Here is an 18,976-nt window from a genome sequence, read left to right on the forward strand (position 1 = left end):
AGTAATGAATGCAGCTGTGGACTCTTTCCATTTATGAAGAAAAAAGTAAAATAAGGTTCTCCATTTGAGACCCAAGAGAGGTCTCCTTTTATTGAAGCCTTCTTTCAGTAGTTTTGTATTTTCCCTGTTTAGGAGGTCCAAGAGTGGCCTCATATTTCATCTAGGTGTATAGTTTGAGTGGCAAGTGATATACATATTCATATTTTTGACACTTGGCATATAATCTTGTAATGTACATATAAATCTTTATTTTTTACTTATATTAGATGTATGCCTTAAAACTAATGTTGTTCATATTTTACTTTTACTGTCATATATTGTTGTATGCCTTGAATTGAACCTCAATAAAAAGATTTAAAAAAAAAAAGACAACGCTTGCTTTGAATTAAAAATAAATAAATAATAATAAAAAAAGTTCCATCAGTTTCCAAACAGGCACATACTAGGAATTGTTACCATAGCTGCTAATTATTTATACTTTTTCAAGCAGCACTGGCTTTAATTGGAACCAGCCAGTGGCTACGCTTTTTATAGCTAACTCTCTGTGTAGGTGGCAGTTTATGTCCACAAGAAAAATTATCACTAAACCTCTGACACTCTTTTAAAGAAGCATCAGCATGTCTACAGACATAAGTGTATTTTAAAAAGGTTGTAATAGAATTCAAAATGTACTGCTGCGTATTTTAACATTTTTATCTCCTTTTAAAAAAATCTATTACTTAAAACGTGTTATTTTATGCAGTTTTCCTTTAAAGTTTGTTATACATGATTTAAAAAAAATCATCTTAATGATATTAAGATTCCCTTCACAATTAATATTGTCAGTATTCCTCACCCACTACTATGCAAAGTGTGATTGTTAAAAATATACGTAAAAAATGGTAATATTTACTTATTTACTGCTACTTCACACATTAACAACACGTTATTACAAATCATACATTACTCTTTATTGTCATGTTCCGACTCATAAAAACAATGAAACTTAACAAAGTAACCACCCTTCCTCCCACATGAAGAAATTGTCCAGTTTCCCCAGCTGAACTTGAGACAATTCAGCTGTCATGATTTCCAAAACATAACCAAGAGGAGGAGGAAAAACTTGTAATTTAGGCCAGTTGCACCGGATGGAGGAATATTTAACTGCCTGTCCTGACCCACTTCCAACTTAATTAGGATTCCATGTTTCTGAGAGCATTATTTGGCACAGAGCTATCAAGTGCTGCTGGCAATCACAGATCAAACTAAGTGGAATCTGATTACTTTAACCCCTTCTGCATTAAAATGCTGTTGATCTCTCAGACACACAGGCCGGTACCTATTGCAATTAACATATATCTAATGGAATTAGACACCTTAATTGAAGACTGAGATTGTATGCCTGCAAGCAATGTATTCTTACTTTATCAGCTTCCACATGTCTTTGCTTACATTAAATTAAACAATAAATACAATATACCATCTATCTTCTTTATCTGCTAGCAATTGCCCAACAAATGAATTCATTATACAATGTCATTATTATTATAATACATGTCTAGATCAATGCACTAAGGGCTAGATTTATTAAAGCTGAGGTGGACAGGGGCGCGTATACACGCCCCTGTATGCCTCAGCTCGTCTGTGGCGGGGCGAAATTACCCGCAGGTATTCGCCATTGTACACAAGCGCAATTTTGCTCTCGCGTGCAATCCCGCCCCCTGCCTGCGCACAGCCAATCACACGCGGGCAGGAGCTGTCAATCTCCTCGGTCTGACTAGACCGAGGAGATTGAATATCGCCACATTAGAGGTGGCGAAGAGGTTAGGGAAATGGCGGCCTGGTGACCGCTGCTTGATAAATGACGGCGAGCAAGTTCTTGTGAGAACTTGCAGCCGTAGGGCTTTATTAAATCTAGCCCTAAGAATAGAATTCTGGCCAAACCAATACACCTAAATAGCAATTTCATAGAAAGAGTTACGAGAAAGGATAGCAGCTTGCTTGCAGGTTCATCTGCTGCAGGTTTTAACCCATGCTGATTCTACAAGCCGTGCAGCCAGCTCAGTGATAACTAGACATAATTAGCTAAGACATGCGTTTCATTGTTAATCCCCTTAATACATGTAAGTAAAGTATACAAAAATAAAGTGAATTTGGGGTAGTTGTTGCCCTGAGATTGGAAACTTGTCCTCCTACTCACTCCTGTGATAACTTATTGCTCGCTGTATAAATATAATGCGATTTGAGAAGACATCAGTCACATGATTAAATTAGAGATAAAGAACATATAATACACAGTCTGTGCTTGAGCAAGAAATGTGCATCTAGCTTAACAACCAATATTTGCTGCTGTTTTTATTTTGCTTTCTATAAGTCACTGTATTGTGTATTCACAGGGTTGTAAGCAGGATAAATAAACCTAGAAATCAAATAGTTCTATATAATTTGTGCCAGGCATTATCTACCGTCCAATCATCTGCAGGTGTCTGTCTTCTACAATGCAGTGTTTTGCAAGTATTTAGAAAGGCTGATGGAGTGATGTTCTGTCATTTTCTGTCAAATCCAATATGGGACATTCTCTAGAGTTGCAGTATTCTGGTACAGTGCAATCACCTGCAGACTTATGGCGAGAAAAAATATTCCTAAACTCCAGCAAAGAAGGGGAGCTTAATAATTTATAACTTTGATATGCAGCGACCTACAGGATATTGGTAAAGAATTGGAAGTGGAACACTGTCCATGTTTGAGACTACAGGCAAAAACAGAGATCATTTCTCCTTTTTTACTTAATTTTTGTTTGTATAAATATCTTGAAACAAACTGCTTGCTGGGTGCAGATGATATTGTTGAGCTATAATAAGGTTCCCTGGAGGGGGATCCTGCCCCCGCACTTTTTTCTTCTGGTTCCCCTCATGGTTCGGTCTCCATAAAGTCTTCTTTTTCATTTCCTGGTGTGGGATCCACCTCACGGTATATGGCAAGATTTCTGTCATTACTGAACTTCATTGTCTCCCAATGATGTGGACGGTTCTGCAACTAAAGATGACAGATTTGATTATGTTTTTACATTATCTCTCTAGTATTGTTTGTTTTTTTATCTTAAATGGACATAAAACCCCCACATTTTTGTTTTTATGTTTCATACAGAGCATACAATTTTAAGCAACTTTTAAAATTTCTTCTATTATCAAATATTTTCATTTTCTTGTTATCCTTTGTTGAACAGCAGGAGTATAAGCTATGGAGTGTGCACGTGTCTGTGGCAGTATATGGCAGCGGTTTTGCAACAATGTTATACATTTGCAAGAGCACTAGATGCACACTACCTACCTAGGTATGTCTTCAACAAAAAATAACGTGAGAATGAAGCAAATTGGATAATAGAAGTAAATGGAAAACGTTTTTTTATATTATATTCTCACTCTGAATAATGAGAAACAAAATTTGGGTTTTGTGAGATTATGAAATACAAGGGTTTTGTTTTTTAAACTAAGGAGTTTACAGACAGAAAACAGACGAGTCAGCCATAATATTTTTGAAGAGCCAGGGAATTATTCTGGATTTAGAAATATCTATAAGTTAAGAGCCAGTTATAGCTCTCAGACTTCTGTGATTTATCAAGCTCTGTAATACAAAATACACCATTTTCACAGCTTTTGCTGAGTATGTGGAGACCTTAAACCTCAGTTATGCAGTGGATGAGCCTTATCTCACCTGTATACAACAGCGTCTTCCTTTCTTGCCTGTGTGCCAATTTATATATATAACTGCTATTATAATTATGGTTATAAGCAGTGCTGCCAGTACAATTCCTATAATAGTTCCATAGTGCACAGGCAATTTGTTGTGCAACTCTGAAAGAGAAAACACATTCATCAGGACTTAAAGATGTCTTGGTATGATCATCTTATACGCTTGTATCAGCCTCTGCAACTCACCATTATCAGCATACTGAACAATCTTTGTGTCATCTGCAAGAAACAACAGTGATCACTGAAAGGGATTATGAACATTCTTTTCTTTCTATAATCTCTAGGCTGGATACTAATAAAAAAACCCACTTATAATATCAGATTTCAGCAATGTATGAACACTGGCCTCCCTATTCCGTAAATTAGATTGCAAAGGACAACATGTAAACAATATGCGCCAATTAAGCACCCATGCAAAGTCTAATGACGGGGAAGGGCAACTTTAAACCCCTATCTTCTACCAAAAAACAGAGGGGTATGAGACTCCACATTGTATTTCCAGAATTGTGTCTCATACCCCTCTATTTTACATCAAGGGGCCTATTTATTATTTTGCGAGCGGACATGATCCAATATTGCGGATCATGTCCGCTGCACATTGATAAATGCCGACAGCATACGCTCTCAGCATTTATCATTGCACCAGCAGTTCTAGTGAACTGCTGGTGCAATACTGCCCCTACAGATTCACGGCCAATCAGGGGGTGTCAATCAACCCGATCGTATTTGATCGGGTTGATTTCTGTTCGCCGCCTCAGAGCAGGCGGACAGATTATGGAGCAGCGGTCTTTAGACCGCTGCTTCATAACTTCTGTTTCCGGCGAGCCTGAACGGAGCTTGATAAATATGCCCCCAAGCATCTACCTATTGTCCTAAAACATCATACAGCACACACACATATAGACACACTACCCCGCACATGAAAGAGTGTATTACCAATTTTAAATGAGGGTTTCATGCACCTATACGCCTAGATTTAGAGTTCTGCGTTAGCCGTCAAAAGCAGCGTTAAGGGGTCCTAACGCTGCTTTTGGCCGCCCGCTGGTATTTAGAGTCAGGTAGGAAAAGGTCTAACGCTCACTTTCAAGCCGCGACCTTTCCATACCGCAGAACCCCTTACGCCAATTGAGTATCCTATCTTTTCAATGGGATCTTGGCTGAAGTGAGCGGTAGACCCTCTACCGACAAGACTCCTACCGCCCATGGAAAGGCTGTAGTTAAGAGCTTTCTGGGCTAACGCTGGTAAACCGAGGTCCCCCCACATCGCCGCCACTATAATAAATATTTTTAACCCCTAATCTGCCGACCGCACATAGCCGCCACCTACATTATCCCTATGAACCCCTAATCTGCTGCCCCTAACATCGCCGACACCTACATAATATTTATTAACCCCTAATCTGCCCCCCCAACGTCGCCGCTACCTTAGCTACACTTATTAACCCCTAATCTGCCGACCGGACCTCGCCGCTACTATAATAAATATATTAACCCCTAAAGCTAAGTTAACCCTAACACCCCCCTAAATTAAATATAATTTTAATCTAACAAAATAAATTAAATCTTATTAACTAAAGTATTCCTATTTAAAACTAAATACTTACCTGTAAAATAAACCCTAATATAGCTACAATATAACGAATAATTATATTGTAGATATTTTAGGATTTATATTTATTTTACAGGCAACTTTGTATTTATTTTAACTAGGTAGAATAGCTATTAAATAGTTATTTACTATTTAATAGCTACCTAGTTAAAATAATTACAAAATTACCTGTAAAATAAATCCTAACCTAAGTTACAATTAAACCTAACACTACACTATCAATAAATTAATTAAATAAATTACCTACAATTACATACAATTAAATAAACTAAACTAAATTACAAAAAAAAAAAAACTACTAAATTACAAAAACAAACAAACACTAAATTACAAAAAATACTCAAGGTAGGGAGATCTTCAGGGGGGTAGTGTTAGGTTTATTTAAGGGGGGTTTGGGTTAGAGTGGGGGTATGTGGGTGGTGGGTTTTAATGTTGGGGGGGTTGTATTTTTTTTACAGGTAAAAGAGCTGATTACTTTGGGGCATGCCCCGCAAAAAGCCCTTTTAAGGGCTGGTAAAAGAGCTGATTACTTTTTAATTTAGAATAGGGTAGGGACCTTTATTATTCTGGGGGGCTTTTTTATTTTATTAGGGGGCTTAGAGTAGGTGTAATTAGCCTAATATTCTTGTAATCTTGTTTTATTTTTTGTAATTTAGTGTTTTTGTTTTTTTTTGTAATTTAGTTTAGTTTATTTAATTGTATGTATTTGTAGGTAATTTATTTAATTAATTTATTGATAGTGTAGTGTTAGGTTTAATTGTAACTTAGGTTAGGATTTATTTTACAGGTAATTTTGTAATTATTTTAACTAGGTAGCTATTAAATAGTAAATAACTATTTAATAGCTATTCTACCTAGTTAAAATAAATACAAAGTTGCCTGTAAAATAAATATAAATCCTAAAATAGCTACAATGTAACTATTAGTTATATTTGTAGCTATATTAGGGTTTATTTTACAGGTATTTAGTTTTAAATAGGAATAATTTAGTTAATAAGATTTAATTTATTTTGTTAGATTAAAATTATATTTAATTTAGAGGGGTGTTAGGGTTAGACTTAGCTTTAGGGGTTAATACATTTATTATAGTAGCGGCGAGGTCCGGTCGGCAGATTAGGGGTTAATACTTGAAGTTAGGTGGCGGCGATGTTAGGGAGGGCAAATTAGGGGTTAATACAGTTTATTATAGAGTTTGCGAGGCGGGAGTGTGGCGGTTTAGGGGTTAATACATTTATTATAGTAGCGGCGAGGTCCGGTCGGCAGATTAGGGGTTAATAAGTGTAGTTAGGTAGCGGTGATGTTGGGGGGCAGATTAGGGGTTAATAAATATTATGTAGGTGTCAGCGATGTTAGGGGCAGCAGATTAGGGGTACATAGGGATAATGTAGGTGGCGGCGGTGTCCAGAGCGGAAGATTAGGGGTTAATAATAAAATGCAGGTGTCAGCGATAGCGGGGGCGGCAGATTAGGGGTTAATAAGTGTAAGATTAGGGGTGTTTGTACTTGGGGTTCATGTTAGGGTGTTAGGTGCAGACTTAGAGAGTGTTTCCCCATAGGAAACAATGGGACTGCGTTGGGATCTTAACGCTGCTTTTTTGCAGGTGTTAGGGTTTTTTTCATCCCAAACTGCCCCATTGTTTCCTATGGGGGAATCGTGCACGAGCACGTTTTGCCAGCTTACCGCTACCGTAAGCAACGCTGGTATTGAGGGTTGAAGTGGCGGTAAATTCATCTCAACGCACCCTTTTTGGAGCCTAACGCAGCCCTTCAGACAACTCTCAATACCAGCATTGTTTGAAGCAGCGGTAGGAAAAAAAGCAGTGTTAGCTACGCGGGTCTTTACTGACAAAACTCTAAATCTAGCCGTTAGTTTGCAAGTGACTGCTATAGAAAATGCAATAACCTGCCTTATCACATATGATATCAAAAGACCTCTCTTTTGAAAGATTGAATCCCACCACAGCCTATCATGTCCACATAGCTGTAGAGCTATTGTAATATTTATAAGTGCAGTAACTGCTTGACTCATTTTGCTGCATTCTTAATGTTAGGACTCATAGATTAAATGGACAGTCTACACTTTAGTCATCTTGAAGTCTTACCTAGATTAAGCTGCTAATAGCTTCCTTTCTATATCATGTGGCAGGAACAGTAAAAAAAAGTTATTTTCAAATAAATATTGTTTCTGGCCCTTTGAAATGGCAGCCAAGCTCCGCCCATTGGTGACATCACAATCTGAGCTGCATAATAGGTTCACTAGTTACAAAAGACTCACTAGTTGGATTCAACAGACTAAATGCCTAGATAAGGCCGAGATCCTGATGTCATCAGTGGGCAAAGCTTGGCAGCCATTTCAAAGTGGCCAGAAACAATATTTATTTTAAAATAAAAATGTTTTACTGTTCCTGCTGCATGATATAGAAATGGGTGCAGGAGGCTATTTGCAGATTAATCTAAGGTAATACTTTAAGATGACTAAAGGTGTAGACTGTCCCTTTAATGTTTCTATAAACTAATTAAATAAAAAAACAACATAATTTATGCTTACCTGATAAATTTCTTTCTTTCCGGATATGGTGAGTCCACAGAATCATCAATTACTAGTGGGAATATCTCTCCAGACTAGCAGGAAGCGGCAAAGAGCACCACAGCAAAAACTGTTAAATACCACTCCCCTTACCCAGAATCCCCAGTTATTCGACAAAAAGGAAAGGAGAAAGGAAGTAATATAAGGTGCAGAGGTGCCTGATGTTTATAGAAAAATAAACTGTCTTAAATAAAGGGTGGGCTGTGGACTCACCATATCCGGAAAGAAAGAAATTTATCAGGTAAGCATAAATAATGTTTTCTTTCCTAAGATATGGTGAGTCCACGGAATCATCAATTAGTGGGAATCAATGCCAAAGCTAGAGTACAGAGATGATAAGGGAGGGACAAGACAGGTAACCTAAACAGAAGGCACCACTGCTTGAAGAACCTTTCTCCCAAAAGAAGCCTCAGCCGAAGCAAAAGTATTAAATTTGTAAAGTATTGAAAAAGTGAGTAAGGATGACCAAGCAGCAGCCCTGCAAATCTGTTCCATAGAAGCTCCATTATTAAAAGCCCAAGAAGAAGAAACAGCCCTGGTAGAAAGAGCCGTTATTCTCTCAGGAGGCTGCCATCCAGCAGTCTCATAAGCCAAGCGAAAAATACTCCTCAACAAAAAAGAAATAGAAGAAGCCGTATCTTTCTGACCCTTTCTCTTCCCAGAATAAACAACAAATAAGGAAAAAGACTGACGAAAATCCTTAGTTGCCTGTAAATAAAACTTTAAAGCATGTACCACATCTAGGTTGTGCAACAAACGTTCCTTATGAGAAGAAGGATCAGGACACAAGGAAGGGAGAACAATCTCTTGATTAATATTCCCATCCGAAACTACCTTAGGAAGAAAAAAAGGCAGTACGCATATTCATCAGAATGAAAAATAAGGAAAAGAGATTCATACTGCAAAGCTGAACGCTCCGAAACTCTTCGAGCAAAAGAAATAGCAACCAAAAACAAAACTTTCCAGGATAAACACTTAATATCCAAAGAATGCATAGGTTCAAAAGGAGCATGTTGAAGAACTCTAAGAACCAAATTGAGACTCCACGGAGGAGTAGCAAATTTTAACCTAGGCCTGACTCTAACCAGAACCTGGCAAAAAGACTTAACATCTGGCATATCTGCCAGACGTTTATGCAACAAAATAGATAAAGCAGAAATTTGACCCCTCAAGGTACTAGCAGATAAACCCTTCTCCAAACCCTTTTGGAGAAAAGACAAAATCCTAGGAATTTTAACTCTATTCCAAGAAAAACCTCTGGAATCACACCAATACAAATATATATGCCAAATCTTATCTTATAATAAATATTTCTAGACACAGGCTTACGAGCCTGAATCATAGCTTCAATAACTGATTCAGAAAAACCACGTTTAGAGAATATCAAGCGTTCTCTTCAGAGAAACGAGATTTGGATGAAGGAAGGGCCCCTGAAGTAGAAGGCCCTTCCGTAACAGAAGACTCCAAGGTGGAAGAGATGACATCTCCACCAGATCCGCATACCAGATTCTGCGAGGCCACGCCGGGACAATGAGAATCACCAACGCCCTCTCCTGTCTGATTCAAGCAATGACCTGTGGAAGGAGAGTGAACGGAGAAGAAACATACACTAGACTAAAGTTCCAAGGAACAGCCAGAGCATTTAACAGTACAGCCTGAGGATCTCGAGACCGAGACCCATACCTTAGAAGCTTGGCATTCTGATGAGATGCCATGAGATCCAGCTACGGCTGCCCCCACTTGAGAATCAAGTTAGAAAATACCTCCGGATGGAGTACCCACGCCCCTGGATGAAAAGTCTGTCGGCTTAGAAAATACGATTCCCAATTGTCCACCCCTGAAATGTGGATCGCAGACAGAGAACAATTGTGAGACTCTGCCCACTGAATAATCCTGGCTACCTCTGTCATGGCCAAGGAACTCTGAGTCCCCCCTGATGATTGATGTAAGCCACGGACGTTATGTTGTCCGACTGAAATCTGATAAACTGGACTGAAGCTAACTGAGGCCAGGCCAGAAGATCATTGAAGATTGCCCTCAGCTCTAGAATATTTATAGGAAGAACCGACTCCTCCTGAGTCTAAAGACCCTGAGCCTTTAATGAACCCCAGACAGCTCCCCATCCCAAGACTGGCATCCATGGTCACAATCACCCAGGTAGGTCTGCTGAAGCAGGTTTACCAGAGAAGATCCTGGGACAACCACCACAGAAGAAAGTTTCTTATCTCCAGATCAAAAACAATACGTGGAGACAGATCTGCATAATCCCCTTTCCATTGTCTGAGCATGCACAACTGCAGAGGCCTGAGATGGAACCAAGCAAACGGAATGATGTCTATAACTGACACCATCAGATCAATAACCTCCATACACTGAGCTACTGATGGCCAGGGAAAGGCCTGAAGATTAAGACAAGGATTGAGTATCTTTGATTTTCTGGCCTCTGTCAGAAAAAACAATTTCTAGGGAATTTATTATTGTTCCCAAAAATACCACTCCTGTAGCCGGAATCAAGGAACTTTTTCCTAAATTCACCTTCCAACCGTGGGAGCACAGAAAAGACAACAATATCTCCGTGAGGAAGCTTGTTTGTTAAAGAGATGGCGCCTGAACAAGAAAAATCGTCCAGATAAGGTGCCACTGCAACACCCTGTAACCAAAGAACCGCCAAAAATGCTCTCAGAAGCTTCGATAAAATCTTGGGAGCTGTAGCAAGACCAAATGGAAATGGAACCGAAAATGTTTGTCTAGAAATGCAAATCTTAAAAACTCGTGATAATCCTTGTGGATAGGAAAATGCAGATATGCATCCTTTAATTCCACTGTGGTCATGAACTGACCCTCCTTAACTAAAGGAAGAATGGAACAAACAGTCTCCATCTTGAAAGACGGAACTCTGAGAAACTTGTTCACACTTTTGAAATCTAGAATAGGACGGAATGTTCCCTCTCTTTTGGGAACTACGAACAGATTGGAATAAAAACCCAGACCCTGCTCCTGAAAAGGAACAGGAACTATTACTCCCATATCGGAAAGATCCTGGACACAACACAAGAACGGCTCTCTCTTTATATGGTTTACAGATAACCTGGAGAGAAGAAACCTGCCCCTGGGATCCGGAACATCCCGAACCCAAGCCTGAGTGAAAAAGAAAATCTGCCCCACAAGATCCGCTCCTGGAATGGGGGCAGACCCTTCATGCTGACTTTGAGTCAGTAACAGGCTTTATGAATTGCTTCCCCTTATTCCAGGAATGATTGGACTTCCAGAAAGACTTAGAATGCTCCTGCTTGGAAGAGGAAGGGGAAGGTTTAGCTGAGAGGTTCCCGAAAGGAAGAAAATTACTTTGACGCTTTTGTATATGTCTTTTATCCTGAGGAAGAAAATGACCCTTACCTCCCGTAATATCAGAAATAATCTCAGCCAGACCTGGTCCAAACGAGGTCTTACCCTTGTAATGAAAAGACAAAAGCTTAGTTTAGAAGAAACATCCGCAGACCAGGAATTTAACCATAAAACTCTGCGAGCTAAAACAGCAAAGCTAGAAATCTTTGACAATTTGATAACTTGAAGAGAAGCATCAGAAATAAAGGAATTAGCCAATTTAAGAGCCTTAATCCTATCCTGAATCTCCTCAAGAGGAGTGTCTGATCGAATAGAATCAGACAACGCATTAAAACAATAAGCTGCTGCTCTAGGAACAGTAGCAATACACACCGCAGGCTGCCATTGCAACCCCTGATGAACATACATCCTCTTAAGAAAAGCTTCAAGCTTCTTATCAATAGGATCCTGAAAATAACTATCCTCAATCAGAATAGTTATTCTCTTAGCCAAATTAGAAATAGCACCCTCAACCTAAGGCACTGTCTACCAAGACTCTTTAAGCAATAGAAAACAATTTTTTTATTTTTTTATTTATTTTTATTTATTTATTTTAAATTGGAGAAGGGGAAAAAGGAATCCCAGGCTTCTCCCACTCCCGTGCAACAATCTCTGAAGCACGATGAGGGACAGGGAATACCTCCACTGCGGAAGGAACATCAAAATATATAATAAGCTTGCTAGATTTCTTAGGAGTCATTACAACCATAGAATCAGAATCATCCAAAGTAGACAAAACCTCCTAAATTAACAAACGGAGGTGCTCTAATTTGAAGCTGAATGACACAACTTCAGCATAAGAAGAAGGAAATATACTGTTGGAGTCAGAGATGTCACCCCCAGACAATAAAGAAGAATCCTCTTCCTCAGACTTCTGAGAAGAGACATTAGAAATAAACAACCCCTGAAACAGGGGTCTCCAAATTTTTAAATTTCCTCTTATGCTTCCCTTGCAACATAGGGAAAGCAGATAACGCTTCAGAAACTGCAGAAGATGTATGAGAAGCCATATCCTGCAAAGAAAACTCAAACTGGAGCATGAGAAGAAGCACAGGGTATAACATGCGGGCAGACAAGGGTAGGGATGCCTGAGAACAAGGCTGCACTTGAACAGCATCTTCACTAGAAAAAAAATGGCTCAGATTCAAAAAGTTTATCTTTGTAATGCAATGTTCCTTCAATACACGAGGAACACAAAGAAATAGGAGGTTCCACATTAGCCCCAACAGAGTACAAATAACATTTTGCAGGGCCACTTAGTCCAACAAAACACAAATAATGAATTTCAAATAATAAATTTATACAAAAGAAAAAAAAAGCCAAAAAAACTTTACTATCCCTTTAAAAAAGTATCGTTGACACAGACATTTATAGCAACAAACTTAAACTTTATAAAAGTAAAGTAAAGTAAAATAAATATGGGCACCTCTACACCCCAGCCAGATTGCTGAAGTGCCTACCTGAACCTGCTGATCAAACGGAGAAAAAATAGGAACACTTTGGACTGAAACCACTCTGCAACAAAGAAAAACAAAATTTATGCTTACCTGATAAATTCCTTTCTCCTGTAGTGTGGTCAGTCCACGGGTCATCATTACTTCTGGGATATTAACTCCTCCCCAACAGGAAGTGCAAGAGGATTCACCCAGCAGAGCTGCTATATAGCTCCTCCCCTCTACGTCACCTCCAGTCATTCGACCAAGGACCAACGAGAAAGGAGAAGCCAAAGGGTGTAGTGGTGACTGGAGTATAATTCAAAATTTTTTTACCTGCCATAAAAAACAGGGCGGGCCGTGGACGGACCACACTACAGGAGAAAGGAATTTATCAGGTAAGCATAAATTTTGTTTTCTCCTGTTAAGTGTGGTCAGTCCACGGGTCATCATTACTTCTGGGATACCAATACCAAAGCTAAAGTACACGGATGACGGGAGGGACAGGCAGGCTCTTTATACGGAAGGAACCACTGCCTGAAGAACCTTTCTCCCAAAAACAGCCTCCGAAGAAGCAAAAGTGTCAAATTTGTAAAATTTGGAAAAAGTATGAAGAGAAGACCAAGTTGCAGCCTTGCAAATCTGTTCAACAGAAGCCTCATTCTTAAAGGCCCAAGTGGAAGCCACAGCTCTAGTAGAATGTGCTGTAATTCTTTCAGGAGGCTGCTGTCCAGCAGTCTCATAGGCTAACCGTATTATGCTACGAAGCCAAAAAGAGAGAGAGGTAGCCGAAGCTTTTTGACCTCTCCTCTGACCAGAATAAACGACAAACAGGGAAGACGTTTGTCGAAAATCCTTAGTTACCTGTAGATAAAATTTCAGGGCACGGACTACATCTAGATTGTGTAGCAGACGTTCCTTCTTCGAAGAAGGATTAGGACACAAAGATGGAACCACAATCTCTTGATTGATATTCCTGTTAGTGACCACCTTAGGTAGGAACCCAGGTTTAGTACGCAGAACTACCTTGTCTGAATGAAAAATCAGATAAGGAGAATCACAATGTAAGGCAGATAACTCAGAGACTCTTCGAGCCGAGGAAATCGCCATTAAAAACAGAACTTTCCAAGATAACAGCTTGATATCAATGGAATGGAGGGGTTCAAACGGAACACCCTGTAAAACATTAAGAACTAAGTTCAAACTCCATGGTGGAGCAACAGTTTTAAACACAGGCTTGATCCTAGCTAAAGCCTGACAAAAAGCTTGAACGTCCGGAACTTCTGACAGACGTTTGTGTAAAAGAATGGACAGAGCTGAAATCTGTCCCTTTAAGGAACTAGCGGATAAACCCTTTTCTAAACCTTCTTGTAGAAAAGACAATATCCTCGGAATCCTAACCTTACTCCATGAGTAACTCTTGGATTCGCACCAATATAAGTATTTGCGCCATATCTTATGGTAAATCTTTCTGGTAACAGGCTTCCTAGCCTGTATTAAGGTATCAATAACTGACTCAGAAAAACCACGTTTTGATAAAATCAAGCGTTCAATTTCCAAGCAGTCAGCTTCAGAGAAATTAGATTTTGATGTTTGAAGGGACCCTGGATCAGAAGGTCCTGTTTCAGAGGTAGAGACCAAGGTGGACAGGATGACATGTCCACTAGATCTGCATACCAAGTCCTGCGTGGCCATGCAGGCGCTATTAGAATCACTGATGCTCTCTCCTGTTTGATTCTGGCAATCAATCGAGGAAGCATCGGGAAGGGTGGAAACACATAAGCCATCCCGAAGGTCCAAGGTGCTGTCAAAGCATCTATCAGAACCGCTCCCGGATCCCTGGATCTGGACCCGTAACGAGGAAGCTTGGCGTTCTGTCGAGACGCCATGAGATCTATCTCTGGTTTGCACCAACGTCAAAGTATTTGGGCAAAGACCTCCGGATGAAGTTCCCACTCCCCCGGATGAAAAGTCTGACGACTTAGGAAATCCGCCTCCCAGTTCTCCACTCCCGGGATGTGGATTGCTGACAGGTGGCAAGAGTAAGACTCTGCCCAGCGAATTATCTTTGATACTTCCATCATTGCTAGGGAGCTTCTTGTCCCTCCCTGATGGTTGATGTAAGCTACAGTCGTGATGTTGTCCGACTGAAACCTGATGAACCCCCGAGTTGTTAACTGGGGCCAAGCCAGAAGGGCATTGAGAACTGCTCTCAATTCCAGAATGTTTATTGGTAGGAGACTCTCCTCCTGATTCCATTGTCCTTGAGCCTTCAGAGAATTCCAGACAGCGCCCCAACCTAGTAGGCTGGCGTCTGTTGTTACAATTGTCCAGTCCGGCCTGCTGAATGGCATCCCCCTGGACAGATGTGGCCAAGAAAGCCACCATAGAAGAGAATTTCTGGTCTCTTGATCCAGATTCAGAGTAGGGGACAAGTCTGAGTAATCCCCATTCCACTGACTTAGCATGCACAATTGCAGCGGTCTGAGATGTAGGCGTGCAAAGGGTACTATGTCCATTGCCGCTACCATTAAGCCGATCACCTCCATGCATTGAGCTACTGACGGGTGTTGAATGGAATGAAGGACACGGCATGCATTTTGAAGCTTTGTTAACCTGTCTTCTGTCAGGTAAATCTTCATTTCTACAGAATCTATAAGAGTCCCCAAGAAGGGAACTCTTGTGAGTGGAAAGAGAGAACTCTTCTTTTCGTTCACCTTCCATCCATGCGACCTTAGAAATGCCAGTACTAACTTTGTATGAGACTTGGCAGTCTGAAAGCTTGAAGCTTGTATCAGAATGTCGTCTAGGTACGGAGCTACCGAAATTCCTCGCGGTCTTAGTACCGCCAGAAGAGCACCCAGAACCTTTGTGAAGATTCTTGGAGCCGTAGCCAATCCGAATGGAAGAGCTACAAACTGGTAATGCCTGTCTAGAAAGGCAAACCTTAGATACCGGTAATGATCTTTGTGAATCGGTATGTGAAGGTAAGCATCCTTTAAATCCACTGTGGTCATGTACTGACCCTTTTGGATCATGGGTAAAATTGTCCGAATAGTTTCCATTTTGAACGATGGAACTCTTAGGAATTTGTTTAGGATCTTTAAATCCAAGATTGGCCTGAAAGTTCCCTCTTTTTTGGGAACCACAAACAGATTTGAGTAAAACCCTTGTCCTTGTTCCGACCGCGGAACCGGATGGATCACTCCCATTAATAAAAGATCTTGTACGCAGTGTAGAAACGCCTCTTTCTTTATTTGGTTTGTTGACAACCTTGACAGATGAAATCTCCCTCTTGGGGGAGAGGATTTGAAGTCCAGAAGGTATCCCTGAGATATGATCTCTAACGCCCAGGGATCCTGGACATCTCTTGCCCAAGCCTGGGCGAAGAGAGAAAGTCTGCCCCTCACTAGATCCGTTCCCGGATCGGGGGACCTCAATTCATGCTGTCTTAGGGGCAGCGGCAGGTTTCCTGGCCTGCTTGCCCTTGTTCCAGGACTGGTTAGGTCTCCAGCCTTGTCTGTAGCGAGCAACAGCTCCTTCCTGTTTTGGTGCAGAGGAAGTTGATGCTGCTCCTGCTTTGAAATTACGAAAGGAACGAAAATTAGACTGTCTAGCCTTAGGTTTGGCTCTGTCTTGAGGCAGGGCATGGCCTTTACCTCCTGTAATGTCAGCGATAATTTCTTTCAACCCGGGCCCGAATAAGGTCTGCCCTTTGAAAGGTATATTAAGCAATTTAGATTTAGAAGTAACGTCAGCTGACCAGGATTTTAGCCACAGTGCTCTGCGCGCCTGAATGGCGAATCCGGAATTCTTAGCCGTAAGTTTAGTTAAATGTACTACGGCATCCGAAATAAATGAGTTAGCTAACTTAAGGGCTTTAAGCTTGTGTGTAATCTCATCTAATGGAGCTGATTCAAGTGTCTCTTCCAGAGACTCAAACCAAAATGCTGCTACAGCCGTGACAGGCGCAATGCATGCAAGAGGTTGCAATATAAAACCTTGTTGAACAAACATTTTCTTAAGGTAACCCTCTAACTTTTTATCCATTGGATCTGAAAAGGCACAGCTATCCTCCACCGGGATAGTGGTACGCTTAGCTAAAGTAGAAACTGCTCCCTCCACCTTAGGGACCGTTTGCCATAAGTCCCGTGTGGTGGCGTCTATTGGAAACATCTTTCTAAATATCGGAGGGGGTGAGAACGGCACACCGGGTCTATCCCACTCCTTAGTAACAATTTCAGTAAGTCTCTTAGGTATAGGAAAAACGTCAGTACTCGACGGTACCGCAAAATATTTATCCAACCTACACATTTTCTCTGGTATTGCAACTGTGTTACAATCATTCAGAGCCGCTAACACCTCCCCTAGTAATACACGGAGGTTTTCCAGCTTAAATTTAAAATTTGAAATGTCTGAATCCAGTTTGTTTGGATCAGAACCGTCACCCGCAGAATGAAGCTCTCCGTCCTCATGTTCTGCAAATTGTGACGCAGTGTCTGACATGGCCCTAATATTATCAGCGCACTCTGTTCTCACCCCAGAGTGATCACGCTTACCTCTTAGTTCTGGTAATTTAGCCAAAACTTCAGTCATAACAGTAGCCATATCCTGTAATGTGATTTGTAATGGCCGCCCAGATGTACTCGGCGCTACAATATCACGCACCTCCCGAGCGGGAGATGCAGGTACTGACACGTGAGGCGAGTTAGTCGGCATAACTCTCCCCTCGTTGTTTGGTGAAATATGTTCAATTTGTACAGATTGACTTTTATTTAAAGTAGCATCAATGCAGTTAGTACATAAATTTCTATTGGGCTCCACTTTGGCTTTAGCACATATAGCACAGATATCTTCCTCTGAATCAGACATGTTTAACACACTAGCAAATAAACTAGCAACTTGGAAATACTTTTCAAGTAATTTACTATAATATGAAACGTACTGTGCCTATAAGAAGCACAGAAAAAGTTATGACAGTTGAAAATTAATAAACTGAAAAGTTATAGCATCAAATCTTTGTAAAAACACAATTTTAGCAAAGGATTGCTCCCATTAGCAAAGGATAACTAACCCTGATAGCAGAAAAAAAATACAGAAATAAACGTTTTTTATCACAGTCAACTACAATCTCACAGCTCTGCTGTGAGTGATTACCTCCCTCAAAACAAGTTTTGAAGACCCCTGAGTTCTGTAGAGATGAACCGGATCATGCAGGGAAGACAATAAACTTCTGACTGAATTTTTTGATGCGTAGCAAAAGCGCCAAAAAAGGCCCCTCCCCCTCACACACAACAGTGAGAGAGATCAGTAAACTGTCATAAATTAAATAAAACGACTGCCAAGTGGAAAAAAAAAAAATTAGTGCCCAAAACATTTTTTCACCCAGTACCTCAGAAAATTAAACGATTTTACATGCCAGCAAAAAACGTTTAAGATTAAATAAATTAAGTAATCTGCCCGCTGTCCCCTGATCTGAAGTTTACCTCTCCTCAGATGGCCGAGAAACAGCAATATGATCTTAACTACGCCGGCTAAAATCATAGAAAAAACTCAGGTAGATTCTTCTTCAAATTCTACCAGAGAAGGAATAACACACTCCGGTGCTATTATAAAATAACAAACTTTTGATTGAAGGTATGAAACTAAGTATAATTACCACAGTCCTCTCACACATCCTATCTATTCGTTGGGTGCAAGAGAATGACTGGAGGTGACGTAGAGGGGAGGAGCTATATAGCAGCTCTGCTGGGTGAATCCTCTTGCACTTCCTGTTGGGGAGGAGTTAATATCCCAGAAGTAATGATGACCCGTGGACTGACCACACTTAACAGGAGAAACAGCCACTTGTACACAGCCCAGAGCTGCACTAAAATAAAACAAACACTTCCTGGTTTGAAAAAGTGCGCCAAAACTACCTCCTCAGCAGGGTCCGCCCACCAAAACATCACAATACACCAGGACACTCATAACCTTACCCAGGGAAAAAATTGTTGCAAAAAAAATTAAACTGAAAATCGCATACAAAGTAATAAAAAATCATGAGCCAGAACCTTGTCAATGCCCTGTAATATAACCCCTCATCAGAAAAATTGAATTAACCGTTTAAGTGCCAATATAAGAATATAATATAATATAGCACTTACCATAAAAGTAACTGCCCTGCAGCAGGCAGCTCACAAAGTTTAAGAGGCACCCTCCTCCTATGGATCTGTGAAAAATAAAAAGACTGT

General features: G+C 40.4%; 1 protein-coding gene across 1 annotated transcript in view; it reads right to left on the reverse strand.

Moving 5' to 3' along the window:
* Positions 1–925: 925 nt before the first annotated feature.
* PLXDC1 (plexin domain containing 1) overlaps positions 926–18,976 on the reverse strand; it is a 123,268-nt gene continuing 105,217 nt past the window's right edge. The window contains exons 12-14 of the mRNA XM_053697864.1: positions 3,918–3,950; positions 3,694–3,833; positions 926–3,015 (exon numbers count right to left, since the gene is read on the reverse strand). Coding sequence (XP_053553839.1) covers positions 2,890–3,015; positions 3,694–3,833; positions 3,918–3,950 — 299 coding nt within the window. The 3' untranslated portion in view covers positions 926–2,889. The remainder of the gene's footprint in view (positions 3,016–3,693; positions 3,834–3,917; positions 3,951–18,976) is intronic.

This window comes from Bombina bombina, chromosome 1, assembly GCF_027579735.1.
Source record: "Bombina bombina isolate aBomBom1 chromosome 1, aBomBom1.pri, whole genome shotgun sequence".
Taxonomy (NCBI): domain Eukaryota; kingdom Metazoa; phylum Chordata; class Amphibia; order Anura; family Bombinatoridae; genus Bombina; species Bombina bombina.